Genomic DNA, 14,286 nt, shown 5'->3' with positions numbered 1-14,286 from the left:
GTCTCGGTATGATGACGTCAGCGCGTGACGTCACGGATTGTGGAGGACATTTTGGGACCGCATGGTGGCCAGCTATTAAGTCGTCTGTTTTCATCGCAAAATTCCACAGTATTCTGGACATCTGTGTTGGTGAATCTTTTGCAATTTGTTCAATGAACAATGGAGACAGCAAAGAAGAAAGCTGTAGGTGGGAAGTGGTGTATTGCGGCCGACTGCAGCAACAACACAAAAACAGCCGGTGTTTCATTGTTTACATTCCCGGAAAATGACAGTCAAGCTTTACCATTGGCCTGTGGAGAACTGGGACAACAGAGACTCTTACCAGGAGGACTTTGAGTTGGATATGCAGACGCGGTACCGTGAGTACGCATGCAGCTGCGGCTTCCAAACATTTGATCGCTTGCCCGTACGTGCGTGCCGCTATGTGCATGTCACGTACGTAACTTTGGGGACTTTGGGGAAATATATGTGCTGTATGAACTTTGGGGAGGTGAACGGTACTTTGGGCTGTGGGATTGAGTGTGTTGTGCAGGTGTTTGAGTTGTATTGGCGGGTTATATGGACGGGAGGGGGGAGGTGTTTGTTATGCAGAATTAATTTGTGGCATATTAAATATAAGCCTGGTTGTGTTGTGGCTAATAGAGTATATATATGTCTTGTGTTTATTTACTGTTTTATTCATTCCCAGCTGAATATCAGGTCCCACTCGCCTCTCACAGCATCTTCCCTGTCTGAATCGCTCCCACTGCCCTCTAGTCCTTCACTCTCACTTTCCTCATCCACAAATCTTTCATCCTCGCTCAAATTAATGGGGAAATCGTCGCTTTCTCGGTCCGAATCGCTCTCGCTGCTGGTGGCCATGATTGTAAACAATGTGCAGATGTGAGGAGCTCCACAACCTGTGACGTCACGCTACTCGTCTGCTACTTCCGGTACAGGCAAGGCTTTTTTATCAGCGACCAAAAGTTGCGAACTTTATCGTCGATGTTCGCTACTAAATCCTTTCAGCAAAAATATGGCAATATCGCAAAATGATCAAGTATGACACATAGAATGGACCTGCTTTCCCCGTTTAAATAAGAAAATTGCATTTCAGTAGGCCTTTAAGATGATTGTAATCTTTTTATGGCTATTAAGTAGAGGAGACACGGACATCAGTGTGGATCTACGGCAGCTTCATTTTTCAACTCACATGTAAGCAAATGTGCAACTGCGTCAATTCCGGTCTTTCAACAATTGCTATTTCTTCGGAATCAAAATAAATATTCATATATTACATATAGCGTATTATTTGCGCACTACTGACAAGTTATGCACCAAAAATGTGGTCGTCTTAAATTGAAATTGAAACCGGATGTTGTGATGAAATATCCATGTCCGCCTGCTCACCCAAAGCTGTCGAAATAAATCACATTCAGGTCGCATCACGTTTAGACTGATGCACATTTGAAAAGATCAGATTCCAATCAGATTCAGGACTACCTCCTGATGTGGCCCAAATCTGATGCCAAAAGATCAGATTTGAAGCATTTTGGAGCGTTTAGACTGGCAAAAAAAATCCGGTCTGTCACTTGAGGGCAAAAAAAAACAGATTTGGTGCGCAGTGTAAACAGGGCCTAAATCAAGCATAAGTGTGAATTTTAGTGTGAATGGTTAGAATTGTTTATGTGCCCTGTGATCGACTGCAGACTGAACAGATAAGCGGTAGAAAATAAATAAATGCCATGTAGTTAAAAATAGGAACTATATTATTTAATGTTTATGTTCCTATTGATCCTTAGAAAGAGAAAAAAATATTACAAATGTTGATACTAACATTGGAAGCAGAGTTTCAGTAATACAGTAATAGACACGATTTGATTGGAAAGGGTACTGTATCTTCATTTTTGTTGTCATCACTTCCTTTTGGTGCTTTTTTCAATGTTCTCCACATTATCTTCACTATCATCCTCATGGACCAGAAGGATCAGACTGAGCTCTGATTGAATCCTCAAAGCAAACGCAGAGCACTCAGCTAAAAGCCCAAAAAACAGAATCAGGTGGGAAAAAATATATGTTGTTTCAGACATGAGCATTGCCAACAAAAACATAATATGCTGAACTTATAATTGTATGTATGTCTCATTTTCTTTCATACAGTAGCTATATTGTACATATAAAATGTTTCCAAAGTGAAAAAGTATTAAAAAACCTGCCATCCTCAGCATTTTGGTTGATTTGAGACAGTAATCATGTCAAAATGCAAAACTCTTCAGGACATCAAACAGTTAATTAAGACCGCTGAATATTAAACCACATTATGCATGATACACCATGCATATATTTGCACATCATAACACCAAATAGGAAATGGTGAATTAATAGCAAATTAGGGAAATCATGACTAACACACGATAATACATTAAAAACCATAACGCAAACCAACTTTGAGGGTTATTTGGTTGGTATCAGTGTTCCCAACCCCCAAATGCAACCCCCAAGCCTTTGTGTGTAGCACCATTTTCTATATCTAAACGTCAACATGCCATTTCTATTCCTGGATAGTCACAGACTAACATGAGCACGTCTATCTACACACTATTAACTCTCTATTGCGTGCTGAAGAGCATGTCTCTTCTGTCATGAAAGTTTGTAAAATGTTACAGTGAAGGAGCAATTGTAATACAGTTGGCTACGCTGTGCACATGCAGGTGCCCCCCCCCCCCCCCCACCCCAACACACACGAAAACATGCACTCCCAGTGTAACTGTAGAGAAGCGATAGCAGGTTGCACGCGTATATGTTTGCCAAAGCTGTAAACCTAGGGGGAACACCGGCTATATTGGATAATGCAAAATGTTGCACATGATGTATTATCAAAAAAAGCTGTTTAGAGATTAAAAAAATCTCTTACCATTTCTACTGAAAACCAGCATTGTCAGAGGACGCAGGACGGAATAAACAACCTTTTAGAGAAAACAGAAACACATCAGACTGTTGGTGCCCTTGACCAGGGCATTCACACTTTGTTGGTAACAAACTATGCTAATTCAGCTTACAAGGTTTTGAATTTAAAGGAGGTGAGTTTATGTCAACAAGGCAAATATCAACACAAGCACTCAAGAGAGTGCAGACCTCTCCCAAGGATAAACATTTGCAATCGCAAATGGAATGTGTATAATCTCAGAGCGAGAGCTTCTGTAGGATATTCTGAATTTCAATGTAACGACATGTGATAAGACCTTACATGGATAAAACAAATGATAATTGTTTATAGTGTTGTCCGATACCAATATTTTGGTACTGGTATCAACATTATTTCGATAATTTTCGGTACTTTTCGATACTTTTCTAAATAAAGGGGACCCAAAAAATTGCATTATTGGTTTTATTTTAACAACAAATCTTAGGGTACATTAAACATATGTTTCTTATTGCAAGTTTGTCCTTAAATAAAATAGTGAACATACAAGACAACTTGTCTTTTAGTAGTAAGTAAGCAAACAAAGGTTTCAAATTTAGTCTGCTGACAAATGCAGTAACATATTGTGTCATTTTCCATTCTATTATTTTGTCAAAATTAATAAGGACAAGTGATAGAAAATGAATGATTAATCTACTTGTTAATTTACTGTTAATATCTGCTTACTTTCTCTTTTAACATGTTCCATCTACACTTCTGTTAAAATGTAATAATATTTTTTTCTTCTGTTGTTTGATACTTTACAAATTTGGGTATCAATCCGATACCAAGTCGTTAAACGATCATACATTGGCCATATTCAAAGTCCTCGTGTGCCCAGGGACATATTTCCTGAGTTTATAAACATAATATACATTTTTTTTTAAAACGAAAGAAGATGTTGTGATGCCAAAAAATATCGACGTAATCATAGTAGTATCGACTAGATACAGTCCTTTACTTGGTATCAATACAGTGGATGTTAGGTGTAGATCCACCAATGGCGTTTGTTTACTTTTTGACGCCGGTGAGCTACCGTGTGTAGTGACCGGTAGACCTGTACTTTTTAGAGGCGGTATAGTACCGAATATGATTCATTAGTATCGTGGTACTATACTAATACCGGGTTTATCGTACAACGCTACTCTATAGACTTTCTTTTATAGAACTTTCATAACAATTTTTGTTGGCGTTTGTTGAAAAATATCAATGTGTTCCACCCTTCGGGAATATCTCCCATCATCAATTCCAAAATCCGTAGACAAGAGGACAAAGATCGACCTCTTCACTATAAAAGTGGGTGACATTGTTATCACCAGGAAGGATGAGGTCACCTACCTAGGTTCCATTCTAGAGGCTAATCTTTCCTGTGATAAAATGTCAACCAAGGTAATCAAAAAGGTCAACCAACGAACGAGATTTCTCTATACAATCTCCTCACTGGTCAATAAAAGCCCCATGAGGATTCTAGCGGGAACTCTCGTTCAACCCTTTTTCGATTACGCATGTACCTCCTGGTACCCTAGCACCTCCAAAACCCTCAAATCTAAACTCCAAACATCCCAGAACAAGCTAGTCAGATTACTTCTAGACCTCCACCCCAGATCCCACCTCACTCCTACCCACTTCTCCAAAGTGGGCTGGCTCAGGGTGGAGGACAGAGTAAAACAATTTGCACTGAGCCTAGTCTATAAAATCCGCTACACCTCCCTGATACCGAAGTACATGTCAAACTACTTCCTTAACGTAAATGACCGCCATAACCACAACACCAGGGGGAGCTCCACTAACCACGTTAAACCCAGATTCCGATCTAACAAAGGTCTTAACTCATTCTCTTTCTATGCCAAATCAATGTGGAATGCGCTCCCAACAGGTATAAAAGAAAGGGCATCTCTATCCTCCTTCAAAACCGCAATAAAAGTACACCTCCAGGCAACTTCAACCCTAAACTAACACCCTTCCCGGATTGTTAATAATCAAATGCAAACAATCAAATGTAGATACTTTTCTTATGCCTTCTGATCTCTCTCTCTCTCTCTCTCTATGTCCACTACTTGCTGTACATATCCTACCAAGTCGTTGAAAAACTTATTCGGGTGTTACCATTTAGTGGTCAATTGTACGGAATATGTACTGGTGTACCCCGCCTTCCGCCCGATTGTAGCTGAGATAGGCTCCAGCGACCCCCGCGACCCCAAAGGGAATAAGCGGTAGAAAATGGATGGATGGATGTACTTCACTGTGCAACCTACTAATAAAAGTCTCAATCAATCAATCAATCAAAGACGAGAACAGACTAACCTATATGCAGTAAGTAGTCCTTGGTTCACAATATTCTGTGTTATATTTTGGGGATACAAACATGCTTTTGGGTCCGAAAACACAAGCTTCAATCGAGAGCTAGTTAGCCAGTCGTCTGTGTGCACCATGTACAGCACAAGAATAAAGTGGAAAGCAGGCACACATTGTATTGTTCCCCTGCAACATCTAAAGCTATAAGGAGAAGGGATAACCTTTCTTATTAGTTAACTTTTTGCACTTCATTATCTCTCAAGTGTGAGGCTGACTTTTCCTGGGGCAGTGCGCCAAACGAAAGGAAATTAAAAGTAAAAAGGGAAATTAGGCATAGTAAAATGTTTGGAGGACAAGTAGGGAAATCAATTGACAAGCTGCTCAAACATTGCGACCATCATCAAGGATAAAGATGGTATTCTTTGACATGTTGAAACATCTTCTACTATGAAATCGAAAACAATAACTAAGGAGTGTCCAGTAGTGGTCTCATTATTGAGATTTCTTCCTCCCAATAAGCCTGTGTCTACCTCCCTTGTGCCCAGGGACGAAATGTGTATTTCGAAGTGGGGAGGGAAACAACTGGCTCGCGTACTCGGGGTGTGGTTTGAAGAGAGTAGATGTTTTGGAGTGATATAAAAGGGAAATAAATTGTCCAATAGATTTTTTTTTTTTAACCAAATAACACAATTAAAGGGGCTGTTTGCAACATTTACACAGATGTCTCAAGGGCGCTAACTTTCCTATGTATTTTACATAGTACATCCCGACCTCTTCCGGCTTCTAGGACGTATTGACGTAACTAGGTGTGCATTACCTTTGGTTGTTGGCTCTTAGTAGGGATTTGGATAGTTAGCGTTAGCTGTCATTGCATGTATATTCTATCATAACAACAACATGACTGCAAATGGTTTGTTGCTTCACTCGGACTGCTTTTGTAGTGTGCATGTGCTCCGTACGTGTTCGTGTTGACAAGACCGGGTGAGTTACCGCTGTAAACGCCACTCGTTTTATTCGGGCAAGTAAAAAATTTGACTACCGTATTTTCCGCACTATAAGACGCACCTAAAAACCTCCAAATTTCTCAAAAGCTGACAGTGCGCCTTATAATCCGGTGCGCCTTATATATGGACCAATACTGAGCGACAACAGGTCTCGCAACTACGGGAGGCATAACGTAACCCCAGCCTCTACTGTAGCGTCTATTCTATGCGCCTTATAATGAGGTGCGCCTTATATATGAACAAAGTTTTAAAATAGGCCATTCATTGAAGGTGCGCCTTATTGTGCGGAAAATACGGCACACAAACTTTGTCATTCTGAAAAATATAGACCGTTTCAGCAAAAATGGGTTCTGGTAAACCACTATTGGTAACACAAGCTAGTCAATGGTGTTCTTGTTGTGAGCAAGTTGCAAACAGCACCTTTGACAGAATGAGAAAAATAACTTGGATTTTTCGAGATTGCATTATGATTTAGTTTAATGGTGACATTGTATGACCTAGTTAGGAATCATATTCTGTCAGCTGAAAGTTGATACTCAAACAATTGCACTACCAGCAATTGTGGACACACTAGCTGCATGTGTGTCGTTATTCCTTTAGCACAAGTCTTAGTCAACAAAACAAGTTCGAGTGGAGCGCTGGACTACTCTTGTTTGGATTCTTTATTTGTCTTACTTGTTTGTGATGTATATGGCCGTGAAGAGCCCAACTTGCTCATATCTCTGATTTGGGCGCTGATTGGTCAGCTGCTGTGTGCTGTCAATCATGGTCACATTGGCAAGAAGGCAACCCCAGAAAGCCAATCAACGATGCGGCCTAAACGGACAAACTTCAGCTTGAGCAGCTGTTTTCTGCCTTGAGCTAGTGTTTGACTTGTCTTCATTTAATAGTGTAACTTTATTTTTGGGCGTTAAAAACTGCCTTTGTATATTAGAATTACATCAAATTACATCAATGCTTGCACCGTATCGCAAACTTGTTTTGTTTTTTATTACGGTTCTTGTATTTTATAATTTTATGACTGTACTCTCTATGTCCTTAATGTGTTCTGTATACAGTGTGAGTGACGTGTGTGTTCATGTGGGTATAATTTAGGTATAAATTTCGAATTACACTAAAATTTAACTTTGATCAGTGTAGGAACATAACTCTTTTGTAAGCAGATGACCGCCAATACTGACAAAATAAAGGTAACATATTTGGTGATAAATTATTGTAGACTATTAGGAATTCATAATATTTCTGGTACTAAAAATGGTGTTAAACAGTGCAATCTCTTGCCCTGAGAGTCATTAACAAACTCAACATGTCCTTGCCCAGCCACGGTGACAAACGTTTATGTGATTCGGTGGGTGGTAATTAAAATGTCTTCCTGCACGTGCTATCAACTATCCCCATCTTTGCTTCTCCCCATTATTCTTCATCTCATTTCTCTACTTCCATCCTGTCTGCTTCCTGCTGCTCTCCACTCCTATTCGTCAATAGTCATTAAACACAATTTGATTGTCCCATCACATGCGCCTACACGTACACACGTACAGACAAGGGAAGCACACAGGACTCTGATGAACCACTCTTGGTTCGATAGTTGATTAGTGTCTTGCCTAATTGCAACTCTGTCCTCTGAGCGCAGACAGACAGGTTTATCGAACTGGAAGACAGACACTAAATAAAAACCCCAAAACTTTCTCATAAGCTTAAATGGGGAAACATTTAGCACGGTGGTGTGCCGTCAGGGCCAACAAGGCCTTCTCTGCTGGCCTAACATAACCAGAAATCATGATCATAAATTATTTACTTTCCCTAAATTTCTAAAATTATTCATATTCTCTTCATGTCATATTATGCTCCTTCCAGCGCTGTTGTTTTTAGTTTATAGAGTTTTTATCCAATCAGAATTCAGCTATCTTATGTTGCCATGCTGTACCAAATCTGCTCGGGGCCTTCAGAAACAACAATGCGGGCGTCCGTGCACTGTAAGTGAACGGGAACATACAGTTGATAGACAGTTTCAATAGCCAATCAGATCACAATACGTTGTGAGTAAGGCCTTCTAGCTGGCCCTGACATTTACGCGTCCTGTGATTTGATACTCACTTGGGAGTCCCAAGTGAGTATCCAATCACAAGTTGCAAAAACAGAAAGTGGCACCGGACCCATACGAGCCATAGAAAGCCACAGAAAACTCACCGGTACAATAAGCACGAACATAAAGTGTTTGTCTTACACCTAGTAATCCGCTGTGGACAGACAAAGCCAAGCAATGCAGGTTTAGCGAGCGGTGCGCGCTCCCGCGAAGGAAATACATTTTTGGCAAGCAATCACATTTTGGCACAACACCAGCGGTGAAATTGTTTGTCCACCACTTTCACACGAATCAAACGACTACGACGGTACCACTGGCTTCGGATTGGTTCTACAAATTGTGGGTTCAAATATTTGATCAAATATAACATTTGTTTTATACAATTCTTTTAATTTTGACAGATATATTTTAATTGCTGATGCGGGTTTATTGAATGTTAAATGTGCCGAAAAATAGACCGTTTAATGTAAAATGTACTTAATAGGTCCAATTGCACTCCCTAAGCACAGAAAGTCTTTAGAAGTCACGGCTGTCACTCCGTATTGGTTTCCTCAAAGAAACAGAGAAGGTTATTTGGTTTAAAGCGGTTTTAAAACGGAGTGCAGTGATTTGCGGGTCCTTTTCGGCTTGTATTCGGTTGAGTGGACCTGTGTGTTGAGGGGATCCAATGCACAGTAGAGTGCAAGTGTGTTTCTGTATAGTATCTCCAGCCATGTCCACATGGTGACATAAATTACGATATTTTGACCATACTTGCCAACCCTCCCGGATTTTCCGGGAGACTCCCGAAATTCAGCGCCTCTCCCGAAAACCTCCCGGGACAAATTTTCTCCCGAAAATCTCCCGAAATTCAGGCGGACTCAGGTCCATGAGGACCTGAGTCCGCTAACCCACAATATAACCAGCATACCTGCCCAATCACGTTATAACTGTAGAATGATGGAGGGCGAGTTCTTGGTTTCTTATGTGGGTTTATTGTTAGGCAGTTTCATTAACGTCCTCCCAGCGCGGCAACAACACACAACAAGAGCAGTCACGTTTTTGTATACCGTAAAGAAGTTTGTCTGCCGTAAACAGAAATGTTGTGACACTCTTAAACAGGACAATACTGCCATCTAGTGTATTTGATGAAAGCACTTTTGTGCGTGCCACACATCAATGCATCATCAGAGAGGGTGTTCAGCATGGTTATAAAAATAGTGACAGAGAATAGAACAAGGATGGACAATTCAACCCTTAACTCAACAATGAGTAGATGAGTGTTATGTGTGTGTATATGTGTAAATAAATGAACACTGAAATTCAAGTATTTTTTATATATATATATATATAATATATATATATAAATATAATAAAATTAATATATATATATATATATATATACGTATATATATATATATATATACATACATATAATAAAATAAATATATATATATACGTATATATATATATATATATATATATATATATATATATATATATATATATATATATATATATATATATATATATATATATATAGCTAGAATTCACTGAACGTCAAGTATTTGTTATATATATATATATATGAAATACTTGACTTGGTGAATTCTAGCTGTAAATATACTCCTCCCCTTTTAGCCACGCCCCCAACCACGCCCCCTCCCACCCCGACCACGCCCCCCCCCCACCTCCCGAAATCGGAGGTCTCAAGGTTGGCAAGTATGATTTTGACAGGTGAAGTCGGACGAAGTAGGGCATCACTGAAGGCCATAATTGCCAACCTTGAGACCTCTGAATTTGGGAGATTGGGGGGGATTTAAGGTGGGCGGGGTCGGGGTTGGTGGGGGGCGGGGTTAAGGGGGGAGGAGTATATTTATAGCTAGAATTCACTGAAATTCAAGTATTTCTTATTTATATATATGTACATATAAATATATATATATATATATATATAGTACAGTACACAGTTATAAAAACACAGTTGTTCTACTAACTGTACTGTACTTGCTGCTTACTTAAAAAAAAAAACACTTACCTTTCACTACTTGAGTAGCCTTTGTTCTGCCATTTGAGTACTGGCGAGCGATCTCTGAATTCGGGAACATATCCTTCACGGATTTGTTGAAAACATCCGCAAATGAGAACGGGATGTTGCGTGCAGCTATCAGCATAGCCATCTTTGTCTCGGGCCATGACTGTCTCTTCTTCGTTCTTCTGCTTCGTCTCTGTTAAGTTTTTGGACATTACTACTTGCCGTAGTTTTGAAGCAATGCATGATGGGAATCCGGATGTTGTGTGTCTGTGTATTAATGTGCCGGATGGAATAAACACACGCTGAGAAATAGCTCCGTGCCTGCCTACATTATGGGTTATAGATAAACCTATGGATAACGGAGATATATATATAATAGTCTCCTTTTCAGGTGAGAGAGGACGCTAAAGGCAGTGCCTTTAAGGCACGCCCCCAATATTGTTGTCTGGCTGGAAATCGTGAGACATTCGGGAGAATGGTTGTCCCGGGAGATTTTCGGTAGAGGCACTGAAATTCGGGAGTCTCCCGGAAAATTCGGGAGGGTTGGCAAGTATACTGAAGGCCGAGGTGAGAAAGGCACGGCCCGCCACTGATTTAGGAATAAAATCATGTTCATTTCAAACATCAGAAAATACATTTATACAGAGAGTCAAACCAGTATCTTAAATTAAACACTAACTGTTATCTAGTCAGCATCAGGTGTAGCTGCTGTATTGCTGTCATAAATATTCACAGTGCGTCAATACGGACTAATGAGAACATGGTGCTGACTCAGCACCTCAACAATGGACAATGTTGTCTTAATCTACTAGTCACACATTGTTGCACCTGTTGCACCACCTGTGTTTTCTCTTCATCCACCATGTATGACAGTTGGAGAAATAGTACATATTTTCCCGTAAGTTGTTTGTATTCAGACAAGGCAAATACAAAAATACTAATAGCTTTTGTGGGTGTGGCCATCTCGATTTCCGAATTCGTAACTGGAAGACTCTCAACTCGGCAGTGACGTCATACCCAGCTCAGACTTCCCACTTCCCAGGTAAATGGAACGCAGCACTAGTCTGGGAGCGAAGAAGAATCGAGGAAGTGTTTGACGAGCTGTTCTCGTGAGTGTGTGTCGCGCTATTGTCTGTTAGATATAAAGTGCTAGTTTTGTGAAAACAAATAAAAAGCTGCAGTCATTTTGCCTCCTTTGTATCTCTGCCACCATTACAGTATCATCATAATTTCATTAAGATTACATGTGATACAAAACTTCATGTTATAAATTAATAAACAAACAAACCTGTAGCAGATACCACAAATGCAATCTTACATCCATGACTTTACTAAGTGACTCACTAGTTCAACAAAATATTTGAGTTTTTTACAATTACAATATTTTTTATCAAATATAGCCATTATATAATGAAGATCACAAACACTTATCTCCTCTGGCTGACACTGTATGTATGTGATATCAATCAAACATGATCGGTATCGGCCAATTTTCATGTCAAAGAATGTGATGATTATTGATCAATGTATGTGATATCAATTAAACATGATCAGTATCGACCAATTTTCATGTCAAAGAATGTGATGACTATTGATGATCAATGATGATCACAAACACCTATCTCCTCTGGATGACACTGTATGTATGTGATATCAATTAAACATGATCAGTATCGACCAATTTTCATGTCAAAGAATGTGATGATTATTGATCAATGATGATCACAAACACCTGTCTCCTCTGGATGACACTGTATGTATGTGATATCAATTAAACATGATCAGTATCGACCAATTTTCATGTCAAAGAATGTGATGACTATTGATGATCAATGATGATCACATCTCCTCTGGATGACACTGTATGTATGTGATATCAATCAAACATGATCAGTATTGACCAATTTTCATGTCAAAGAACGTGATGACTATTGATGATCAATGATGATCACAAACATCTATCTCCTCCGGCTGACACTGTTTGTGATATCAATCATACATGATCAGTATCGACCAGCTTTCATGTCAAAGAATGTGATGAATATTGATCAATGATGATCACAAACATCTATCTCCTCTGGCTGACACTGTATGTATGTGATATCAATCAAACATGATCGGTTTTGACCAATTTTCCTGTCAAAGAATGTTATGTTATGTTATTTTATTTTATTTTCATTTATTATGCGCCCCCCAACCAACTAATACATCAGCCCGGGGCACAGCCAGAGTGGAGAAACAAAAAGAAACAGAGACTGAGACACACAAAGGAATCTAAACTAAACATTTAAGACTCACAATGAACACATAAGTCAAAAGTCATCTGCGGTAAAGAGGTGAGTTTTAAGCTGTGCTCTAAAAGAGTCCAGAGTGGTGGTAGACTTAATATTCAGAGGGAGCTTATTCCATAGCCTAGGTGCCATCACTGAGAAAGCACGGTCTCCCTTTGTCACTCGGTTTGACCGTGGGACCTTCAGGGTCTTCTGGTTGTCCGATCTAAGGCAACGACCAAGCCTGGAGCTGGTGGGGTTGGTCCAGGAGATCTTTAATGTAAGCTGGGGCGAGACCATTGAGCGCTTTGAAGACATACGTGACGATCTTAAATTTCACTCTGCGCTTCACTGGGAGCCAGTGAAGGGAGGAGAGGATGGGAGAAATGTGTTCCCTCATTTATGCGCCTGTCACCAGCCTGGCAGCTGCATTTTGTACTAGCTGCATGCTATGGATGGTCTTGTCGGTGACCCCAGCATAAAGGGCATTGTGATAGTCCAGTCTAGAGAAGAAGAGCATCAACACAACCCTCCGTAGAACACTGGGGGAGAGGAAAGACTTGATCTTGGCTATTGTGCGTAGTTGGAAAAAACAGGATTTCACCACAGATTTCACTTGCTTGTCAAACTTGAGGTCTGGGTCGAATATGACCCCAAGGTTTTTGACATGGGGTTTTTCAAGAGTGGCAAAACTTCCCAAATTCTTTCTGATCTGACTGACCGAGGTGGAGTTGCCAAACAGAAGAATTTCACTCTTGGTACATTCTTAGAATAGCTAATAATGATATAGTAAAGATATTGTCTCAACAAAAACATAGAACTATTGACTGTGTGATACAATAATGAAAAAGAGGTGTGATTTTCAGTTTAATCTAATAGACAGTAACCATTGTATATGTTTTCTTGGATTTTTGCAAAATTTCTATGTAAGAAATGCCTCCCAAAGCATCTTTAAAATGAGGTAATGCCCCCTGCACCTCATAAAGCGCCCCCTTGAACTTCTGCTGGTATTGTTTGATTTTCCTGTATTTTTTTTACTTCACTAGGATACCAGAGTACTCGGTTTTTGGACGGTCCACTTTTCCTATGATTCAGTTTTCTACAAAAATTCTGACAAAATTGTTTCAATAGTTTTCTTATAACGTCTAGTTTATTGCCCGGCCAAACAATGCATATATCAAAGTAGTCCCACGGATAATTCTGCAGAATCGTAAAACTACAATAATTCTCTGTAATATGTTAATGTTCATTGATGTCTAGAAGGGATTAACTGGATTTCCATAATTTATAATGGTAAAAGTACTATGGTTCTTCTACAATTCAGTTTCCATCCAATTTTTTTTTTAACAAATCACGAAAACCAAGATACCACTGTTTTTTTTTGGTTAGTGTGTGATCTTCAGGTGAATCAGACAAAACTGAAATGAATGTCTTTGGCCCACAGACGCAAATAAACTATTAGTCACCTTGACAGCATCTCCCTGAAACCTAATAATCAGGTTAGAAATCTGGGGGTAATATGGTCTTAGAAATGAACTTTAACACCCACATTTGGTCAATATCATCAGCTTTTTACCATCAGAAAAACATTGCCAAAATCAGAGGAATAATGTCTAAATCAGATTTAAAAAGACTAATCCATGTCAAGTTATCATTACGTATATGTATTGTTGCAC

The 14,286-nt window shown here is 39.5% G+C and overlaps 1 protein-coding gene across 1 annotated transcript in view; it reads right to left on the bottom strand.

Moving 5' to 3' along the window:
- ulk4 (unc-51 like kinase 4) overlaps positions 1-14,286 on the bottom strand; it is a 202,205-nt gene that overhangs the window by 62,610 nt on the left and 125,309 nt on the right. Inside the window, 5 exon segments of the mRNA XM_072912929.1 lie at positions 1,913-2,014; positions 2,894-2,945; positions 11,074-11,191; positions 12,804-12,916; positions 13,026-13,180. Coding sequence (XP_072769030.1) covers positions 1,913-2,014; positions 2,894-2,945; positions 11,074-11,191; positions 12,804-12,916; positions 13,026-13,180 — 540 coding nt within the window.

The sequence above is a fragment of the Nerophis lumbriciformis genome, linkage group LG04, assembly GCF_033978685.3.
Source record: "Nerophis lumbriciformis linkage group LG04, RoL_Nlum_v2.1, whole genome shotgun sequence".
NCBI classification, from domain to species: domain Eukaryota; kingdom Metazoa; phylum Chordata; class Actinopteri; order Syngnathiformes; family Syngnathidae; genus Nerophis; species Nerophis lumbriciformis.
This window is presented reverse-complemented; position numbering and strand designations above follow the sequence as displayed.